Source organism: Planococcus citri, chromosome 1 (assembly GCF_950023065.1).
Source record: "Planococcus citri chromosome 1, ihPlaCitr1.1, whole genome shotgun sequence".
Taxonomy (NCBI): domain Eukaryota; kingdom Metazoa; phylum Arthropoda; class Insecta; order Hemiptera; family Pseudococcidae; genus Planococcus; species Planococcus citri.
Window position 1 is genome coordinate 53,508,519 of NC_088677.1, and position 21,311 is coordinate 53,529,829.

The following is a 21,311-nucleotide window of genomic DNA, read 5'->3' on the forward strand; positions in this document are numbered from 1 at the left end:
AGATGGATGTGGATTGAGGAATACAATTTTAGCTGGGTGTAACAGAATTTTCTCATCAGCAGAGTTCGTTAGCTTACACATTTTTTCTTGGCAGGATTTGCTTTCGAGTTGAAGTTGAAATGTTCAACAGAGATGATTGTTTGAGATGATTTTTTTTCCAATTTTACCACTACAAAAAATGTTTCTTGTTGAAAAAAAAAAACGAAACAAAACAAAACACAACAAATAAATTACCGATTTTCCAAAAAATAAAGAAAAGCAAGAACAAACTGTAGATCATAAGATTTCTCTCTTGTGTGAAGTGCGTTGAGTTTCATGTCTAACTCAATTTTGCGGTGCAAGAAAAATAAAAATTGAATTGGATTTGAGATCAGGTTCAAAAATTTATTGAGATTGAGAAAAGTGATAGGATTTTTTCGAAGAAATTAAACATGACTGAAATTGTGGAGCGTGGAATTTCTCAATCATAAAAAAAACATTTTTTTTTGCTCCTGAAATCATCGAGTAGGTAGGTACTATAGTTAACTATGAAAACTTGAAGGTTTCACTTGATTCAATAAATCGAGATTTGTATTTTTAAATACTTCCTATCTCAAATTTTAATTTTCATGTTTGCATTTTTTCAAAACTGTCGAAAGTATTAGCAATTAAGTTCATTTACTTCAAATTTGAAAGTATCTGATGAATTCGACGAGTTTCCCTCGGACTTTTGATTCTCTTTAGAAAAAATATTTCTAAAAATGTCAACACATCGACTGTAGGTACCTATCGATATGTATGTACATCACTAGGTATCGTTGTATCTTTGCGTTGTTCTTTTCCAAGAGCTTAAAAATTCTACGTTTTAGCTGCATGTTTGACCTAGGATAAGTTTTTTAAAAACATCTACTTGGAACTTACTACGTCACTCGACTATCACCTTTATCCTTCTCATCGAGAATTCGCTTCATTTCATCCGAAATCTGCTTCAAGTTGGGTTTCGAACGCGACACATTTTAACGCAATAAACTATCTTTCACAGCAGGCGTTTTTCTAGTTAAATGGTGTAAAATAATATTATATATAAAAAAGGACCAAAAAAAAAAAAAAAAAAATAGCAATAATAAACAGCTTGAGCGAGGAGGGCGGCGCATCGCGTGCCAGTCACCCGTCTTGGTGTTAAAGGTGGACATTGAAAATCGAGTGCGTTGCTACTCCCCAGTCCCCGTCCGTCTGGCCTAAATTTTCTTCTCTTTCTCGGGGGAAATGAAGACTCGCTAACGGATAGGTATCAGTGTGTGCGCGTAGAGGGACGACGGTAAATCGCGTTCTTTTCCATATCGAAATTATCGTTGAAATTACGGAATTAACGCATGACAATTTACTCGATCGTTCATTTATTCGCATTCTTCCGACTCGAAAATTCGGTTATGAGGTGAAGAATTTTTTTTTTTCATACAAATACTTGTGCTTACGCGGATCACATGTGACATTGATAAGTGAATATTATGCCACTGATTGCGATAGCGGCGGCCACCCGATCACTTTTTTTATCTTTACGTTTGAAAAGCAACGCCAACGGCCGCCGTCTTCCGTTCTTCCCATGTCTCTTCGCCGTCAAAAAAGCAAATTATCGGTCGCTTCAAATTCTTTCGGGTAATTATCTATTTAGTATGCGATTAATAATTTACCACGTACTTGAACTCGTTCTCTTTAAAGTGTTACGCTAATTAGCCGCATCCCTTGCCGGAAATACACTTACTGTAACGTATATGAGCTAGACTCTTCGTATCGTTTAATTAGATCATTTGAGCGACATGCACGTCTAACAATTTGACTACTTTGCTCCTACATAGCTATGCCTACATGTTTCGAAGATGTCGCATTGTTTTGTAATTGTTCCCGAATCACATCAACTCGGTTTTGTAATCATTTTTTAAAAAAATGAATTATTCGATCGTTTTACGGATAAATGGAGTATGATGATTTTTCGCAGTAAAAAAAAAACCGGCAACGTTTTAAAAAGTTTCACTGTGGGTAGGTACTTGTAAATGTGCGAAATGAAAATATAGCCAACACAACTCAACTTTGTATGTAATATAACAAAGTTAATGCATTGTCAGCTCATCATGCGTTAAAAAGTATAGATATTTCTATAACTATTTAACCTTTACGAGAATACGAGAAAACCTAAAAGTGGGTCAGTTTTATACAGGTAAAGGTAAAGCATTTCGTTCACACTGTTTTTTCATTTTATGCAAATTCAAATATACGAAATTTTATGATTTTGAATTCAATATTAAAACTAAATTGCACGAAAGGTAACTAGCAATAAAAATAGAGCGAAGTATTCCGGCTAAAATGCCTACTTCATCGTGTCTTACTTCTTTGGGTACCCTTTTCTGCAGTAAACTAATGATTTTATGATTCTAATTTACCTACTATAGTTTTTCAATAATACCTATTTATTGCATAGGTAAGTAAAAATAATTATGAGAAGGACAAAATATATATACCGTAAAGGTAGGTACATTTTCTTATGATAAATTTTTGTCTTAGTTTCACCATCATATTTTCTACAAAAAGATTGTAGGTAGGTAACAACGTAAAAAATTTAATTTTATTAAGTGAATGAAATTATCTCGAGGGTAAAAAATATTCACTTAGTTCCAAGAACTAGAAATTTGATGATAGTGGTTCGTCTATTCAGTAAAAACTGTTTTATTTTTAGAGCTTTTCATTTTCTCGTAGGTCTAGGTAGGTTCCAGGTACCTACTAAAGTTTTCACGTGAAGATGTACATTTGTTTATTTATGTACTCTCGTACTTATGCTCGTACGTACCTTCATGGCCCTGGATCCAGCATTGCTTATCCTGATGATTAATTTTTAAAACTGATATATTATGTAAGTCTACTCTATCGAAAAGGCTAGAATATTATTTCTTCATAGATTCTTTAAATAAGATTCGTAAGTTATTCTTAGTTTTTTACTCTCCTCTCTCTATACTTAATTGAAATTTCAAGTTCAAAAATTCTAAAGTTTCAATTTTTATTATTAATTTTTCGTTTAGATTAGATATTTAGTATTTTTTCCGCGGTCAGGGATCTTTTGTTTTTGTTATTTTTTTATTAGGACCCGATTATTAGAAAAACATTCATTGTATACTCTTATCATGGGACTTCACAGACGTTACATAAAGGAAACGATTTAAATTTGTTTAATCAGAAGTACGAGTAAGTATGTAATAGTAATACAAAACTGAAATTTAGTATCGTTACCTTGAGGAAAATGATTAGGTACCTTTTTTTTTTTATATAAAGTTTTATTTTATTAATATTGGGAGCACAACATTGCGGCACACCCCCACCTCCTCAACGTGCCACAAGGCTTATATGAGGGGGATGATTAGGTACCTACCTATTCATTTGACCCGGTCTGGCCAGGTCTAATACGATCAGGTCAGATTTAATTGGAACCGGAGAATGTTTGGATCTGATCATGCGTGGTTTGGTCTGGTCTGATCACGATCAAATCTATTCAGATCTGGTCAGATCCCATCAGGTCTCCCCTGTTAGATCTTATCTGGTCTGGTGAGATATAATTGGATCTGGCGAACGTCCAGATCTGATCAGACATGATCAGATTCAATCATTTTACTATGGATAGAGGTAGGTACCTAGTAATGTTACTACAGGGTGCGCAGAAATATCGTGAACCCCAAAGAAAGTTTTTCAATAAAAAAATAGATGGGGAACGTGAAATACAAATAGATGCGTATGATTGGTGGAAAATTATCACTTCAGTCCAACAAAGATCATTCAGTACCATACGGTAAAAAAGAACCTTGATCACAATTTTCACGATCAAGATTCGATCATATAAATATTTGATGGCCGTGGAAGCAAAGTTTATTGGAAGGAAGAGGGCAGAGGCTTGAGAGTAAAAATTTTAAATTTTAGATTTCAAATTTCTGATTGCATTTAAGAATGAAAAAAGAGCACATCATCAGGTACTGTGGCAACTGAACGAAACGTTCATTCGATCGAATCAATTAAAATTAGTTTTTTCTCCATATTTAGGTATAAAATGTGTTTTTTTGTTTTTAAGAATTTTAGTTAGAAAACCAGGCAATGATATGGACCTGTCACTTTTCAATTCCTCCATTTTTACTCGCCTGAAATTTCCAATTTTCATTTCATTACACCTACAAATTCTTTATCGCAATAAAAGAATTTGAACAAAATTTGAACAACCAAGCAAAATATTCATCACGTACTCCTTTCTTTTGTAAAATTTTACTTTAATTTCTCGCTGAAAAACCTGCAGTTTCAACCTCTAGCATCAGTACTAGTAAGGTATTCATGTGAGTAAGTATACTAGGTAGTCTCTACTCTGCGATGAAGAAGGAAACTGGTTTATTATGCCAGAACTTTTTTGAAATTTTCTTCTCAGTTCTATACCTACTATATGGTTGTGCGAGAGCTTTGTTACCTGTACATACTTACTCATCACTTCAAAAAATATAAGCAAAGGTCCTATATCCCGCAGTGAGCATGAAATTGAAAAGTGTTGATTTCCCGCTGTTACGCGTTTTGTACATCGTATTAGGTTTTCCTGGTTGTAAAAAATGTATTATTAATAGACGTACGTCTTATTTTTTATTTTTTGTTTACCTGAAGAAATAGTTGCGATGTTTGCGGTCTTTGTACTTACCTACACCTACAAGTGAAAAAAAATAGGAAATTCATGTAGGTAATTTAAGTACGGGGTACTTATGTTTCATTTTTGTAAGATTTCAGCCATGAAGCTCAGCTTCTGAAATGTTTTTAGTACCTACGTTCAATTTTATGTAGAAAACTGTTTACATTGATCTGTACACGATTTGAACCTTTTTTATTTTAGCGAAGTGGAAGGAAGGGTAAACGGGGAGAAGAAAGATCACGATGATTTTTTCCATTTTGAGATGAACAGGTTTTAAAAAATTTCAACATGTGATTTTGGATCCCCTCCCTTCCAGGAAAAACTGAATACGAAATGAAACTTTTAAAATCAATTCAAAAAATTCAGCATCTGTTACGGTTTATACACGTAACTCGCGCCATTATACTACAGCAACCAACTCAACTATCTATACTTGATTGATTAGAACAGAACAGGTGTCGATTTCGAGTATAAGTATTTGTACTCTGAATGGTGTGGGAGGTTGGCAATCTGGAATGTGGTAGAATACTCATGCGGAAGGTTCAGAGTAGGTACAAATTCCGCCTTTATACCTGCAACTTTTTTCTAAAATGTTGATTAATTTTCTAGCAAAACGGTTCACTTACTGACTTTTGAACATCCCTGTGCATCTCAAGCTCTTCATTTCTGGAAATTTCCACGGAATGTATACCATGGAAAATTGCTTTTGTCCCTTTCTTTCTGAGACTTTGAAAATCCTTCAAGAAATGTTTTGTGAGGATTAATCGAAGTAAGAATTTTTGCTTATACTATCTTCAAAATTCGGCAGTTCTACGTGCTAGAGACATGCATTCGCTGTCATTACTTATTGGTCAAAAAGTACTTTGAGAAGTGTTACTTGTTTTTTGATTATAAATTCGTTATAGTTATTTGTCTCGAATGTCGTCTTTGCAAATTTTACAGTACCTAGGTACCTATTAATTGTTTTATTTCGGGTACTTCGAAGTGTTATGAAGTAATAAGAGTTTGAAGATGTTTTATTCGAGCTCGTTTATCAACGGCTCGTTAAATTGTCAAGTGTCGAGATTGAATGGTAAGTCACGTCTTTATTCGTGTAGATTTTGGGGAAAGAGGCGGAACAAAAAGCATGCACTTGTTATTGAAGTTGCATTATTTCTGGCTGTAATGTACGAATTTGTAGATAACTTAATGACGTGTAAGGTTCTATTTTCAATAAAATAATGTATGGGCGCATACTACTACTACTAGACTGACTTGGTGAACAACTTGTATTTCGAAACAGAAGTAACGATTTCTGTAAGTTGTCTCCATTTTCACAGTGGAATTTCTGATTATGAAAAATAATTTCTTGATATTGGATAGACCTCAGAAAATAGGTAAATTTCGTACATTGCAGCTCTCAAAATACTTTCGTTAGAGGGATGAGGAGAAGGATCAAAATTTTGAGTCAAATTCAGATACCTACTGCCTCGTGTAATCTATGCAAAAGTAACGTCATAATCGTACCGGCCCACGTCACACAAAATTGAAAAGTTCTCCATTTTGATTTTTTGTTGAAAATATAATAAAAGTTGAGCTTTGAACATCAAAATCAAATAGTTAAAATGGTTAATTATTCGAAATAATTTCAAGGTTATTAATTTGAAACAAGAGAGTAGGTACGTATATAGGAGAACCCAGACGGTGGCGGTAACCATGTGACGAACGAGTATTCGCACGAACTCGTCGATGTTTGAATACACACTTCGCATGAATTCAACCTTTCAATACCCTTACAAATGCCCGATGGAAAATTCAATGACAATGAAAATCTATACTCGACTTTTCGACTTAAAGCATGCATAGGTATAGTAAAACTACGTGTAACATTTCATATATCGAAGCGAAGCAGACGAGCGTATTTTCAATGTCTACCATCTACAACAATAATATAGAAAATATCCGAAAAAAAACAACAACATAAGAGAAGGTAAATACGATAGAATATGGCTCGTTAGTATTCGACTCGAGCGAAAAATCAACTCCGACCGACGTGCGAATAAATTAAATTTTTCCATTTGAATTCTCTTTTAGCCATTCGTTAGGATGGAAAAGTTTCCTGGACAATACACATCGCATCACATCGCATCGCATCGCTCACTCTGCATCTATCGCACAAAGCTAAGTACCTATATAGGTAGATAGGTAAGTTTAAATTGACTCAATGTGCGCGGTAACAAAGCAGACCATCGCGAAACCATCAGGTAACATTTTCCACATAATTTTCAAACTTCTTAATGAGTTTCGGTGCAAAGTTCAATTCTTACCCGTTACCTGGCCGACAAGATGCGCGGTTCATTTGAAAATAAATTTCGCCAAATACAAACATATTTAGCGACGTGCTAGGTACGCGCTATATCGAAATTACTAGCTGAAGATAAACCAGCAAACAGAACGGTAATCCATGTAAAGGCTGTCGTTGGACATGCAGTATTGCATTATTCGACGAGAACTACCTACCTAACCAACACGCAGACACGATAAAGCAATTTCCACGACATAGCCAGAATTCCTTATCGGTATTTGAGGGATGAACATTTACACTAGAATGGAATCTTGTCTGTGGATACGATATTTTGCCGCAGATATTTCATAACGTTTGTCGTTTGGTCAAATGATGTAGTCGTGAAGACTGAAGATGAGGCAGTCATTCGCAACCCCTAATAGTTTTCCGAAACAAATAGATTTTTATATAGTGTGCCAGCCTAATATATAACTATTCGAATTTGATTATTAGAGAACCATTCGTATGACATTGAATTAGCCGGGTCACTCGAAATCCTACACGCTTAGAGAAGATAATCAAAATGCATACGACAAGCAACCACATGGAACATAATCAATTTCAAAAAAGAGAAAAAAATCTACGTGTGAAAAAAACTATGTCACATAAACGCAACAACCTCGATATGCAAAGTGCACTATTTTTTCAAACCATCGTGAAAAAAAAAAATGTAGGACATATTTTTTTTATCAGTTATTGCAAAAGTACACTATACAAAGTAACAATCGATCAAAAACAACGCTCCATTAATAAAAAAGCAAATACGAATAAAAGGAAGAATGTTTCACGCTATTGAGGAAGAGTGCTAGCCCTATTGAAAATAAACCCCTCCACTGAACCTAGAACAAGCAGACGAACAATGATTTTATGAAAAGAACGTATCATTTTATTACAAGCTTAGACGAGGAAAAAGTCAAAGCAATGTTCCCATAGTTTTTAAAGAGGGTTTGTAAGGAAATAACCTTTTTCTTTTTGAGATTATGCCAAAAATGAACCTACCTACGCTCTAAGTAGGATCCTGTATTTTTTTTTTTAAAACAATGCTTTTTTTCTTTCGAATTTTTTTTCAACACTATTCACGTAGGTAAGAAATCACTTTGAATGATGAATAAAGCGAGAGATTAATTACACTTTTTGAAAATATTCGCCAATATCATAAATTACACTGTATTGCGAGGTATATATATAGCTACTATATAAGTAAATCGAATTGAAAATTCTGAACGGATAAGGCCACGTAATAAATCTGTTATATTTTATACCGAGGTAGTCTATACCTTTACCTACCCTATACACAAATACAAATGTTATACCTACGAAAAACATTCCGCGAATATATCAATTTTTATGCATATTACATAAGTTAGTTTATTATCATCGAAGATATTTCATGTTTTTATCCAGGTAGTGAAACAAATTGAGTACTTTTACGAAAACATTTTATCGAACTGACAATTCAAAAATGTCCCAAGAGAGCCACAAGTGTTCTGCTTATACGAGAACACACATTGTCTATTTGTTCGTTTACCTACCTAATTCGCAAAGTTTTATTTTTTCTCGCTGTGTAGCCCTTTAACCAACTGATTGATTCAACTTAGGAACATTAAGAACACCAATTCACGTGCTTTGTTCAAGTAACTGTTTAAATAGGTAGGTTGGTGGAAAAAGTAGATTGGTAATTCAATTACCTATACTGATTGATAGTACGTCGCTGGTAGTTATACTTCAATCTCATTCTTGGCACAAACTGATATTAACCATCAATTCATCAGCTCATGTGACCACGTACTTTTTCAAATAAGTTGAAAATAATCGTTTACATGCTCGAGAAAGAAATTTCAACAAAGATTTAACAGTCGAAAATGTCAGACTTGCGTCTAACTGAAGTGAATAATGAATATTTATGATCTGATGTTGCATATAAATAACCTCTTCCAAAAACAGAAAGTCTGTAGGTCGTAGGTCTATCTATAGCTGTAAATACGTACTCGTCCACGCAAGCCTCATACGTTCATAAATCGAATTTATGTTTATTCAATGTTATCTATTATTTTATGTTTAAGGATGACATGCTTTTGTATGTTTTTTTTTTTTTTTGAATAGTACCTAAGTGAAAAAACGCAATGTGTCTTTTTCTTTTCAAAGTACCTACAAAAGCAAATGGAAAATTCACAGAAACAGAATAGTGTAACTTGAAATTGATAAATTTTAACGCAAATTAATCAGGTTCCCCGTCGTATTTTTTCTAGCATGGGACGAGAATAATATTGCACTTATATATTTTTTATTTATTTTTCACGTAGATACGTGAGTATTTAAATAGGTATAGGTACGAAATTACTTAGGTACTTACCTATGTACCTACTTCGAAAATGTTTATAGAAAAATCTTTGCAATTAATAAGTAAATGTTTAAAATTTGAAATGAAATATGCTCATGAATAAAATGTAGTCAAAAACAAATTATCGTTCATCGTTTTCGAAGGAGATTGTCAATTCTGAATAAATTGAACCTCCCAAAAGATCGATCATTTGCCCTTATGATTGCGAAATCGAAAATAAAAAAATAGATTTTTAGAAGATCGCTTAGAAAAAAAAGGCAAAATTTTGGTAAATTTTTGTTATACATACGTAGGTATCTACTAATAAACAATACAAATAATCAGTCATCTGAGCATGATCGATTATATGAAATTGAAATTTTCTGGATGAATTATTTTGTTTAATCGGATTTCGATCTTGATCGCTTTTTGGTTGGGAAGTCGATTTTTGAGATTAAAAATTATTTTTCATTTCGAAAATGAATGATCGATCATATTAAATAATTGAAACTCGCAAATATGTACATATAGGTACCTATCGATTTTTGATTGGGAGGTCTGGAGCAAATCGTTCACGAACGAATTGACTCCACTGTCAACTGTAAAGTTTCCTCTCGTTATCTTAACATACCTATGTACTCGTATGTAGGTACTTATTTAGCTAGATTTTTCAGTAATTCATTCGTTCATGAACGATTCTTCTTATCCGAGCAAGTTGTCCTCAAACAAATTGATTTATTCATTCGAGATCGAATTTCCACCACTGATCAAATCTTTTGCGGACGAATATTACTTATCATGAATTATCGTCAATAATGGATTTGAAAATTACACAATTCGTCATGAAAAGAGGAAAAAATTTCACGGAATCACGAGAAGCTCATATGCACTGAAAAGATATCGTCAACATTTCTCATAAAATCGTTCAGGAAATAAGTAAGGATTTTTTTTTCGTTTTCTTCACTAATTTTCGTACTTTTTAACCACTTTTTGAATTAGTTTTGCCATTTCGTCAGTTTTCTTTCTATTTTGAACCATTTTTATGTCGATTTTATTAATATTTATACTTAAGATGGATTCAAAAAATACATAAAACGTTATAACAACACTTTAAAAAATTCAAATGTGAGTTTTCCAATGATGGTTGCGAGAAATTTGCCAAAAGAGAACATAAAAAATTGAACAAAGAGAAGCAATGCGAGGTACGAGGTAATAATTGTCATACATCAGCAATATTTCAAACCACACAAAATTCTAAGTTGTCATTAAAATGTTCGTAAGTAATATTACTCGAAAAAATCTTATGCATTTCCCTAGATTTTTAATTTCGTGGGAATCAAGAGTAGATAATTTACCTTAAAATTACTTAAAATCCTCGCGTTGAAAAAAAACAAACAACTTGTAAAAGTGTGAAGATGGAGGGAAAAATATGTATACTTACCTTCGTCGACGTTTCGCGAATATTTAACTATACCAAATCCGAATACAAGAGGTTTATTTTTTGCATGAACGTCCACTCTGGTTAGTTTGAAGTTGAACCGAGTGTTTGTATTGTCGAGAGGTCGTGTTAAAGTGAAAATAATATTTATATTAATACTCGATGTAGGTATTTTTTCGCTTTTTTTCTCTCTCAGCTCAGTGTTCTTCGAATGTGGCATTTTTATTTAAAAATTCACCTTCCATGTGTACAGTAAATAAAAGCCACGAGTGTGAGTATATGAAAGCTTTAGGTAGGTAGGTACCTACCATATTGATAAATATTGATTCGTGAAGTTTTCTTTATGAAAAATGCAAATTTTACTACAGGATATTTACACATAGAAAAACATTTATAATATTTTATTTAAGTATTTAAATGAGAAGACGAACGAAATGGTATTTAAATCACGTTGTATCTTTTGTCCTTATTTGCATTTTGCATGTTATAGAATTACTTTAGAGATTATCATAGTGATTCTTAGTACGAAACGTAATACGACACGAGTAATACGAGTTAACTGAAATTTTCACCAAGATTAATTCGTCGGCTCGGTGATAAAACCACGGTACACGAATGTTGCATTAGAATAAAATTAAAATCGATTTTACGAGTAATTCGAAAAATCAGATGTTTTTATTCCACGGATGAAATTCAAATCAAAGATCAAACGGATGATTACACTTTATATGATCAAAACCTTGTGATAATCATCCAGCGTACAAAGTATTGATCCTATAAACAAGGAGATAGAAAATTATACGGGATTATATGTAAAATGCAGGTCCATTTGTACGATAGTTTATCAAACATCAATCACTGGCGTAAAAATTAACCGTGAAAGGTACCTACCTGTTAAACGTTCTATATTTCAGTTGTCGGCATAGAGTCGCCTTTATTTTATATGTACGTAGGTATGCAACAAAACGCCGTACGATGAATCATTTTCAGCATTTTGTGTTAAATAAATTGCCTAACCGAGCGGCGGATAGGTGACAATATTGTTGACTGTTTTGTGATATTTCATACGAAAATCCCCAAGTTGGATTTGACAATAATATGATACAGTGTATTTTGTGTCGACATATTCGATCGAGTTGTAATTTTATCGTTTATTTATAGTACTCGTATGTACGTCGTCGACCGTCGTCGTCGTCGTCTTGCTAAGCGTTGGATATCTGCAGCGGAGTCGCGGTGAGAGGATGTAAATCGTCCGCAAGTTGTGATACCCAAATGATAGTGTGGAGTAACCTCATCTTTGGTTATAGATTTGAAAGATATTTCACTTCATAAATATTTTTTCCTTCTCCATGCTACCTACATTCGGTCTAAAATGCGACAAAGAGGGGTGAAATAGGTATATATTTCGAATTGAATGTCACATCTTTTCTTCGACCATTTGTTATTACATATTATCGTTATCGTTTTAAAACACAGGGAGTAGATATTTTATCTCTTTGAGTTCTGGAGATTGTCATACAGACCGAGTTTCAGTATTCTCATGTTCCAGATATGAACTCCATCGGATATGCTTGTAAATGGGAGCTTCAATTTTTTTTTCAAAAGGGGCAGAATGATACTCTCGAAAAAATTACCTATTCAACATTTTAAAAAAATTAAAAGGACATAAAACGTTGAAGAAATGTTGTGAATTTTTTAAATCGAAGTTTCAAAAGCGCATTTTGGAATTATTTTTTCAAAGTTACTTTTTATCCACTTTCAGAATTGTTATTTGAATGTGAAATAATCAAACTTAGGTATAGAACTTGTTTTCAAACTCTTCTTCCTCGCTTCAACCTCCTTCCTCGTTTCATTTCGAAATAGGATGCCATTCAGTCGCATTATTACTGAATTTAAATTTCAGCGTTTTTACGGCAAACTGGTTATGCAATTTTATTAACACGCGTGATGAACTGATGATACAAGTTTATAGCAGGCGAAGTAAGCTGATTTGTTTCTAGATTCAAGATTTCAATTTTTTAAAGGCTTCGATTGAATGCTTACGATTAGTGTTATTTATCTCACCCCCGAGAGGAAGAAGGATATCATGAATGTACGTAATTTTCGCGTCTATTTCTGCAATTTTGCGAGTTTCAATCACCTTTTTTTTTTCAAACAAAAAAATCTTATGACATTTTTCTAAATTTCGTTGGCTCCTAAAATGACTTTGAAAATTGATTTCAATTGAAGCATACGTTTCCAAAACGCACTAAATCCCAAAAAATATTAATTGATAAGAAATTCATGGTACTTGGTACAATTTGGAAACGTAGGAATGGCCCAAATTGGCTGATTTTTTGATATGTTGTAGCCAAGACCCTTGGGCACAACATATCAAAAAATCAGCCATTTTGGGCCACAACTGTATGCTAGATGGCCTTGCAACCTCAGAATCTTTGAAAATGGACTTAGTGCAGTTTGGAAACGTATGCTTCAATTCTTATGTAATCGTTCTGTAGCTCACCATTTTAAGGTCACTGACCTAAACCTGTCTAGCCTCTCATGGTCGTCTGTCTGCCTGTCTGGTTTCCCAAGGTCATCTGTCGCCTGTCTGTCCTCTTGAGGTCATTGACCCATCAGTTTGGCTTCTCAAGGTCGTCTGTTTTTCTGTCTGACCTATCAAGGTCATTGACCAACCCGTCTAACCTCTTATGGTTGCCTGTCTGCCTGCCTTCCAGCTCTCTTAAGGTCATTGAGCCTTCTGGCTGGACTCCCAAGGTCATATGTCTGCCTGTCACCTCTTAAGGTCATTGACCTGTCTGTCTAGCCTCTTAAGGTCAATGACCTACCTGTGTAGCCTCTCATGGGCGTCTGTCTGCCTGTTTGGTCTCTCCTCAATTTAGTAATTTTTGAAAAAATTTTGCATTCTAATAATGTTGAAATTTTTTCCTTTTTGCCTCAAACTTGATCTCGGCTTATTTTTCTCCCCTCTTCTATTTTTTAAAGGCCATTTTACATACTACAAAAAATCGAATTTTTTCTAAATCCAAATGAACTAAGTACATTTTTTTACTCCTCAGAGTAAATTTAATTCAACCCAAACTTATTTTTGAAAATTTTTGACTTGTCTGGTTCTTTCCGTTAATGAGATATCCATAGAAAAAGTTCAATTTCATCTAAACTCATCTTTAATGATGAGGTTGAGCTGTGTGGCCCCCCATTTTCCAACATTGAAAATTCGCAAACTACATACATATATCAAGTAGATACCTAAGTACACCTAAATATCACCTATTCGAACCAATAGGTAGGTAATCAATTCATCATAAATTATAACATCATGTTGGATAAAGTTTATCATCAACTCCTTCGTTCTTGTTTTACCTTTAGAACATACAAATAGATATGCCTGCATGAAATACATGTTCAAGTACCTCTACCATATGTACCTATACGTACGAGTACATATAGTATCACGTATGAAAATATGACGTTAAATTTGTCAAAATGTCGAAGAAATAACAAAGCACATAAATAGTATTACCTATGACTTGACGCGTCTGAGACGACTGCTGGAAGTTGATGAAAATTTATGAACTACAGATCGGTGCAAGTTTTTATAATACCATCGAGGACTGAAAATATTCGATACGGGAAGTTGATTTTAAACGAGTAAATAATCTGGTTTGTTGGCGAGCACCAGAAGTTCTGTATATGGTGTATTAAAGAAGAACTTTTATAGTGTTTTCGGTTTAGCTGCGATAGTTTATTTAACAACTTTTTTCCCCCGTTGTAAGTAAGTATTGGCTTCTCTCATACTGCGGCAATATGAGAGTTTCGAAATTGGCGTAATTGTTGAAGATAGACTTTGATACGGATGTTAAATGTTGACTTGAAAGTTGGCAAATAGTACCATTTTGAAATGTTGTACGATGTGATGTGGATGCGTGTGTGTTCTCGTCTAGGTATGTGTTCGAATAAGCGTATATCTATAGACCGGGTAATTATCGAATTTATTTGATATCTTCAACTATGCCAATTAAACTTTAACACTTGAGCCGAGAAGTAGGTACCTACTACCTACATAGAAACATAGAAAGTTTCCAACAACGAAAGTGAATTTGTTTAACTTTACAAAACACCTAGCTCGATACATTATTATAATTAGCTGGCCCAAGATATCGAACGTTTTAGTCCTGATACAACAATTTCACTCCTGATGAGCGCTGTTGTAGGTACTTATTCAAATTTTTTTGAATATTTATTTTAAAAAACCATTATTAAAAGAATGATTTCTTCGTTTTCTCTCTTTGTTTATAGGTAGGTAGTGCGTGGGTACTTAAACAAGTGCCTACGTGAATCTATATCGTTTAAGGGTAGATGGGTATTTGAGATGTTGAAAGGTGTGGGTAACTAAAAAAAAAAAAAAAGACAGAGAAAAAGTACAGACTGAAACAAATGAAGCGTTATTGATTTGCGTGTTTCTCTTTTTATTTTCAATGCAAAGTTGCGGAGATTTTCACGCGTAAACGAATCGTGCGAGCTTTCTTATTTTATTAGCTTATTTCCTGCGCCTAAGGTCGCCTATACAAAAACTACCGAGGCGAGTTTATTCGGAAATAGAAAACGTTTAGGAATGTTTATTCATCTTATTCGAGACAAACGAACGACGCTGTTATTTTTTTTCAACCTACCTAAATCTTATTTTGACAAAAGAAAATATAGTATTTTTTTCGTTTTGCAAATTTTCTAATGATGGAAAGTTTTGCTTACTTAATGGATTTTTTCGTTATTTTTTCCTCGAAGTGCTTTCCTCCTGTCCATACTTTTTATACGAGTTGGATATCATTTTACGATTTACGACTATAATTATACTTATACGTAAGTACTAAGAACATTTTTTGATGTAAGTATAGGTATTATCACCATCAATTAGACCTGAGCAAGGATCAAGAAGGAGGGAAGGGCTTGATAGCTTTCATGGAAATGAATGCTAGAAATTCTGCCACAAAAAATATGTACCTATCATATGTAGATACAATCTGATTTCGCCTATACACGATGGCGACGTTTGGAAATTTAACGCTTAGGCTAAGCACATCGTGTTTCATCAAAGTAGGAAATAATCGAACGCGAAAAAATATCTAAACTTTCTAGCCGGATGATTGTAAATGATTTCTTCTCATCATATCTTGGCCGCAAAAACACTGCGTAAGTTTTTCTTCCCATTTCGCCGAGAAGAACGAGACGAGAAGAAGAACGACCAGACGATTCGAAAATGTATCAATACTTTAGATTTTTTTCTTCTTCTTCGACTCGATTGCAAACGTAAAATAAAAAATTTATGAGAGAAAATAGTATGAAACATTTGCGTCACGAATGTGGTTCTCGCAGATAGTATTCGAGTGATTTTTTATCCTTCATTTATCTAGCTATTGTTTATTTTAAGAATAAATTCACGGCTCGCGAGTAAAATTCCATTAACGAGACGAATAGAATAAGGCGTTTGGGATGATATAAGCAGTCGTGGCAGGGGAATGCGAGAAGAGGATTTTCTTAAATGAAGTCTGCGCCGCATTGCATCGATAAATATATATCCTAACGCGATGGGTCCATTTTAACTTCCTTAATGGTAAATTTTACCGTTTCGTAGCGTGAGAAGGAATCAGATGTTTTGGCACCAGCCAGCTTAATGTAGGTACCTGCTATAATGAAAAGCTCTGGTTCAAATTCCACTAATCGGTATAAAATAAAATAAATGATGCTTTAAACTGTGATTACATTCTACCATTAATTATTCAATCGGTATTTTATATACTTCGGAGTATTCCGCTATATAGGGGTAAGGTAAAGCCTTCCATCAGGAATATAAGCAATCCTTTCTGAGTCCATGTGTAGATATATATGTTTGTTTCACTCGTAAAGTAGGGACTGAAAAATGTTACAACGAAGAAATATTTTTAAAAACTTTCTTGGTATTTTCAAATTTCTTTTTTTTTCACTCTACACAACATGTTTATAAATGAAAAATAAATTTTCCAATTCACGTTCATGTTGATATCACTTCTTTTTTACCTGAGTTTTTTTTTGTCATCCTATTGTTATGTTTTTTTTTGATACAAGCCTACAGAGACATGTTAAGAAAGATAAACTTGTTATCGTTGAAACGATAGTGATTGGATAGGATGATTCGGATAAGCGTGATTACTTAAAAGGGGGTTGCACAAGATACTACCTAAGGGGGGTGAATTTAGCCAATGTCTACTAATGCCTATAGACAAGGGTATCCGATCCGATGTTCAACAAAACAACTCACTGTTAGAATAATGATAAAATGAACACCTAATGTTATTATTCGGATAAAATGAACACCTAATGTTATTATTCGGATGATAAACTTTATTAGATCAATAGACATCGATTCTATTATAATTAATGTGTTTAATTATCCTATCATCGATGCTCGCTCCAATATGTAAATCTATGTTCTTTGACATAAGATTTAAGCAGATCATGTGGTGCAAACGACATCAGTACCTTCACAATCCGCTTGGTGGCGTAGTGGGTTGAGCCACTGCTTTCTGAACAAGAGGTTGTGGGTTCAAATCCCGCTAGATACGCAGGTGTTAACGTGTAATGTGTACATTGTAGTGCATTTAACATCTATTACATGTTAAGCTCTGAGCACCAGAACAACAGAGGCAACAGAAATGCACGCAATCTGTTGCCAGTATCAAAAAGCTGTAACTGGTTGAGCAACTATAGGTAGCAGTGATTATGGAACTCAGGGTTGTAAAAACCCGGCTTAGTGATGTATGAGCTACGTAGATAGCGTAGAAAGCAACGGGAAACTACTATGTGAAAGCTCAAAACAATGTCTATTCCCCAGAATAATCGCAGTGGCAACAGGCATTCGCCTCACCCTGTTAGGGTACCACAAAAATGCGATGTCCAATGTCCTGTAAAGGACAAGGAACCACGACAATGACGACCTTCACAAGATGGTATTGGTGAGCAAATAGGTATTAATTAATATACCTATCTACAGGGCAGGATATTTGTCCATGGCCTGTGGATACATGATAATATTAATTAACTATGATAATATTATGTATATTTAATTAGTGGAGACACCACCATGTAAGTCGGTACCTACTTACCTAACACTGCTGACCATCTCTCCACCTCTTCCCCAAGCCTACCCCAATAATAGTGACTCTACAGTGGATGCTTTGTACTAAGATAGACACACGTATCACACACCCTACTTGATGATGTCTGGAATCATCTCAAGTAGTCGCAAAGCATAGGTTGATCGCAATAGGTTATAATTACTGTTACATTAATTAGTCCATCGATAATCGAGTAAATCAATATATAATTACCACGCTCAGAGTGGGTTAAATATAAGTTAAATATCTCATCGAGAGACTATACATAATTGACACTATTAGAGCATAATGCCACTTGATACCTTATGCTGCAGATAATAGAAAACAAGTGAGGCTTGTGGCGAAATCCTCATAGCGAGTAGCCACGATCCAGAAGATCATAACTCACCCCTTTTATACATGATTGACAGGTCTATGTACAAAACGGGTGTATTGTGTAAGATGATTTATGTAGAAATAGTTCCTACCTACATTACGACGATTCCCCTAATCAGGTAATCTTTCCGAGAATAACCACCAAGAGGGTGAAGGCATATTACACTATATCAAACTAATTTACGGATTTGGTTTAAATTCAGATAGTGATGTCTTTCAGCGTCTTTGATGATATATACCTAAGTACATATATTGCAAGGAAAATAAGTTGGCCAAAATTTGGCCTCTTAGGCGTCAAGAAACGTGGTTCCAAATGGTTTTATGGTCTCGGAACAACAGCTACCAGTCGCTGGCTGCTCTTGAATTTTCCTGAATAGAGCATTGTAACTTTTTTGTAAACTTGGTCTTCATCTGACGTTAAACGAGATATGGTAGGTATTAGAATGAAAATAAAACTTGAAAATGTCATCCGCCAGTTTCACCGAAGATCCTAAAGGGTTAATCACCTAAAAAATAATTTCATTCTAGACCAAAATGCATTTTTTATTGCACGCAGTATACTCGTGATGTGTGAAATATGACTAGAGTACACATGCTCACTTATCTATCTTCGGTACATGCAGTATGTATTATCGCAGCTATTTCCTAGCAAGTTCTTTCCTATAGTAAGTATAAAACGAGCGTTCCCCAGGAGTAATATTATATCGACGAAGTTTTCTTTAAACAATTTTTCCAATGTTCATTAAACTTTGTCTTGGGGGAAAAATTCATAAAAAATGAGGAAGGATTTTCAACGTTTTTCTTAAATTGTATAGATAAGTTCCTTCTTTATTTTCTTTTCTCTCTGGATGAGAAGAGATGGATTCAGTGTGTTTACTCGCAATTAGATGTATTTATCGAAATTCTTCATATTTTTGGCCAGATTGAAGAAATAGATGGCTTATTAGAATCGATGGGATGAGCTATGTATAGGTACCTTTTTTCAATTTTTTTTCAACTTGAAAATCAAAAAGGCTCTACTCAACTGAAATCTTCAACGTGCTGCAGCACCTACGGAGTTGCACGAGGTTAATAAACATAACTTTTGTTTCTAATCAATGATTCTTGATCAATTAGGATATTAAGTACTTGAAACTCACTTATATTTAAGCCTTTCTCGAGAATCCATAAATAAATATTTCTTCTCAATTTTTCATCCAGACGAAGAAAAATTTCGAACGCGGGAATGACTCGAAAAAATTATCCCATCACATCCTGTCAAGTTGCTGCTTTATACATTTCCATTTGAACGCGGTGCCAGTATAAATTACCTTCAAAAGATCTATTACTGTTCGTATTGATATCCATTAATAATGCAAAAGATCAGCCAAAGCTCGTGAAAAACTTCGGGGTAAAAAAAGAGATAGAAAAACAAAGAAAAGAAAAACCTAGCTGACCGGTAACGCGTTATCGATTAAAGGAAAAAAAATACAACAAAATGATAATACCGGCGACATTATTGAATCGAACAATAAACGAACAACGTGGCGCATCGTTCTATTTACATTTTTCTCGCTTTCAAAATCACCTAATACTTGAGCGATTGTAACATCGGACAAGGAATAAAATAGGTCGTTTCGAGAGCACCGTCGAGCGTCGTCGGGGCCGCGTAAAGAGAATTATTAAAAAAAATGTTGCGGAAATAAGTATTCGCCTATCAACATCAACGTTCAGCAACATCATTTGAATATAAAATCCAGACGCCGGATTTGCATTTTAAAAATATTTATTCATTATTCCGCCTTGTATAACAAGATACTCGTAGGTATTGCAAAGTGAAGAATATGTTGTGATTTTACTCGAATCATCGTTCGTTTGAAAAGTCATTATCTGAACATCGTCTTCTGCTAGCTGTGCACTTGACTCGCCGGAGTTAAAGCTTGGTTTAGTTTTTGATACTTACATTTTATCAAATTTTCCCCAATTTTTCGAATTTGTTTTTAGTGATTTAGATTAAGCGTATTACCTATCTATTTTATTCGAGAATGCTAAATTTACTTATAGGTACTTATGGAGGCAAAATCTTACAATAATCTCTGAATATTCTATAGGTCATATGCGTTTAAAAATTGATTTTTTTTCATCGTTACAATATGGAAATTTGCTAATGCAGTACCTGCCTATGTACGAGTATGTATTCTTTTTTTCCCATTGTCGATTATCCTTAATATGTTCTTTTGGTTTTACATCCTGTTTGCTTTAACATACCTACCTCATCTTTCCATACGAACGAATGTAATGGCTTGCACATTTCTTTGTCGTGATGCTGTACGGCTTTCCGTTATTTCTTTTTTCTATTTTTTTTCCTTTTTTTTTTTTTTTTTTTTCATTTGGTAAATCATTTTGCATTCGTAGATGAAATATTTGAAAGGATTACTTCGCCAGATGTGATGAAAGGTTAGTTACATTTGAAAACCGAGTCGACTCGGTTATTGAAATTTTTCATTTTGAAATTAAAAAAATAATTTTTTAGCGTTTTTTTCCTTTAGTAATTTTGTTCCTGTGCGTCGTACGTGGTTTTCATGAATAATTACAAAAGAAGAAAAATGATTAGTATGTTCGTGGCAAACTACGTTAACTATTCTTTTCGTGATTAAATCATTTCAATAAGTCATAAAAGAGAGTGTATTTTTCTGCATGAAACATCAACCTAGCTAGTAAAATTTGCAAGGTAAGTAAGAAAAATTCAATCACTGAATTTCGAAAAATTTTATGTGAATTTTTTCATGATGATTTAGAATGAAATTTTTGGGATGACTTCGTAAATGGGTATGTATAAATTTTTTTCTATTCAATGAAGAAATTCCTGAGGTGGTTTCGACCGTATTTTTTGGGATCATTTTGACTTTTTTTTAGTGTGGATTTTTAATCATTTTTTGGAGTGATTATGAATGAATTTTTTTGAGGTAATTTTTAGAATAAATCAATTTTAATTACGAATATTTTCCTGATGATTTCACATTTTTTCGTCACGATTTCTCACG

At 33.9% G+C, this 21,311-nt stretch overlaps 1 protein-coding gene across 2 annotated transcripts in view; it reads left to right on the forward strand.

Annotated features, from left to right (window-relative positions):
• The first annotated feature begins 1,259 nt into the window (after positions 1–1,259).
• The window catches only part of Ih (hyperpolarization activated cyclic nucleotide gated potassium channel Ih), a 148,832-nt gene continuing 128,780 nt past the window's right edge, over positions 1,260–21,311 (forward strand). Inside the window, exon 1 of one of the 2 annotated variants that reach the window (XM_065346184.1) lies at positions 1,260–1,635. In XM_065346184.1, coding sequence (XP_065202256.1) covers positions 1,583–1,635 — 53 coding nt within the window. In that variant the 5' untranslated portion in view covers positions 1,260–1,582. The remainder of the gene's footprint in view (positions 1,636–21,311) is intronic. The other variant, XM_065346185.1, reaches the window with a different exon arrangement.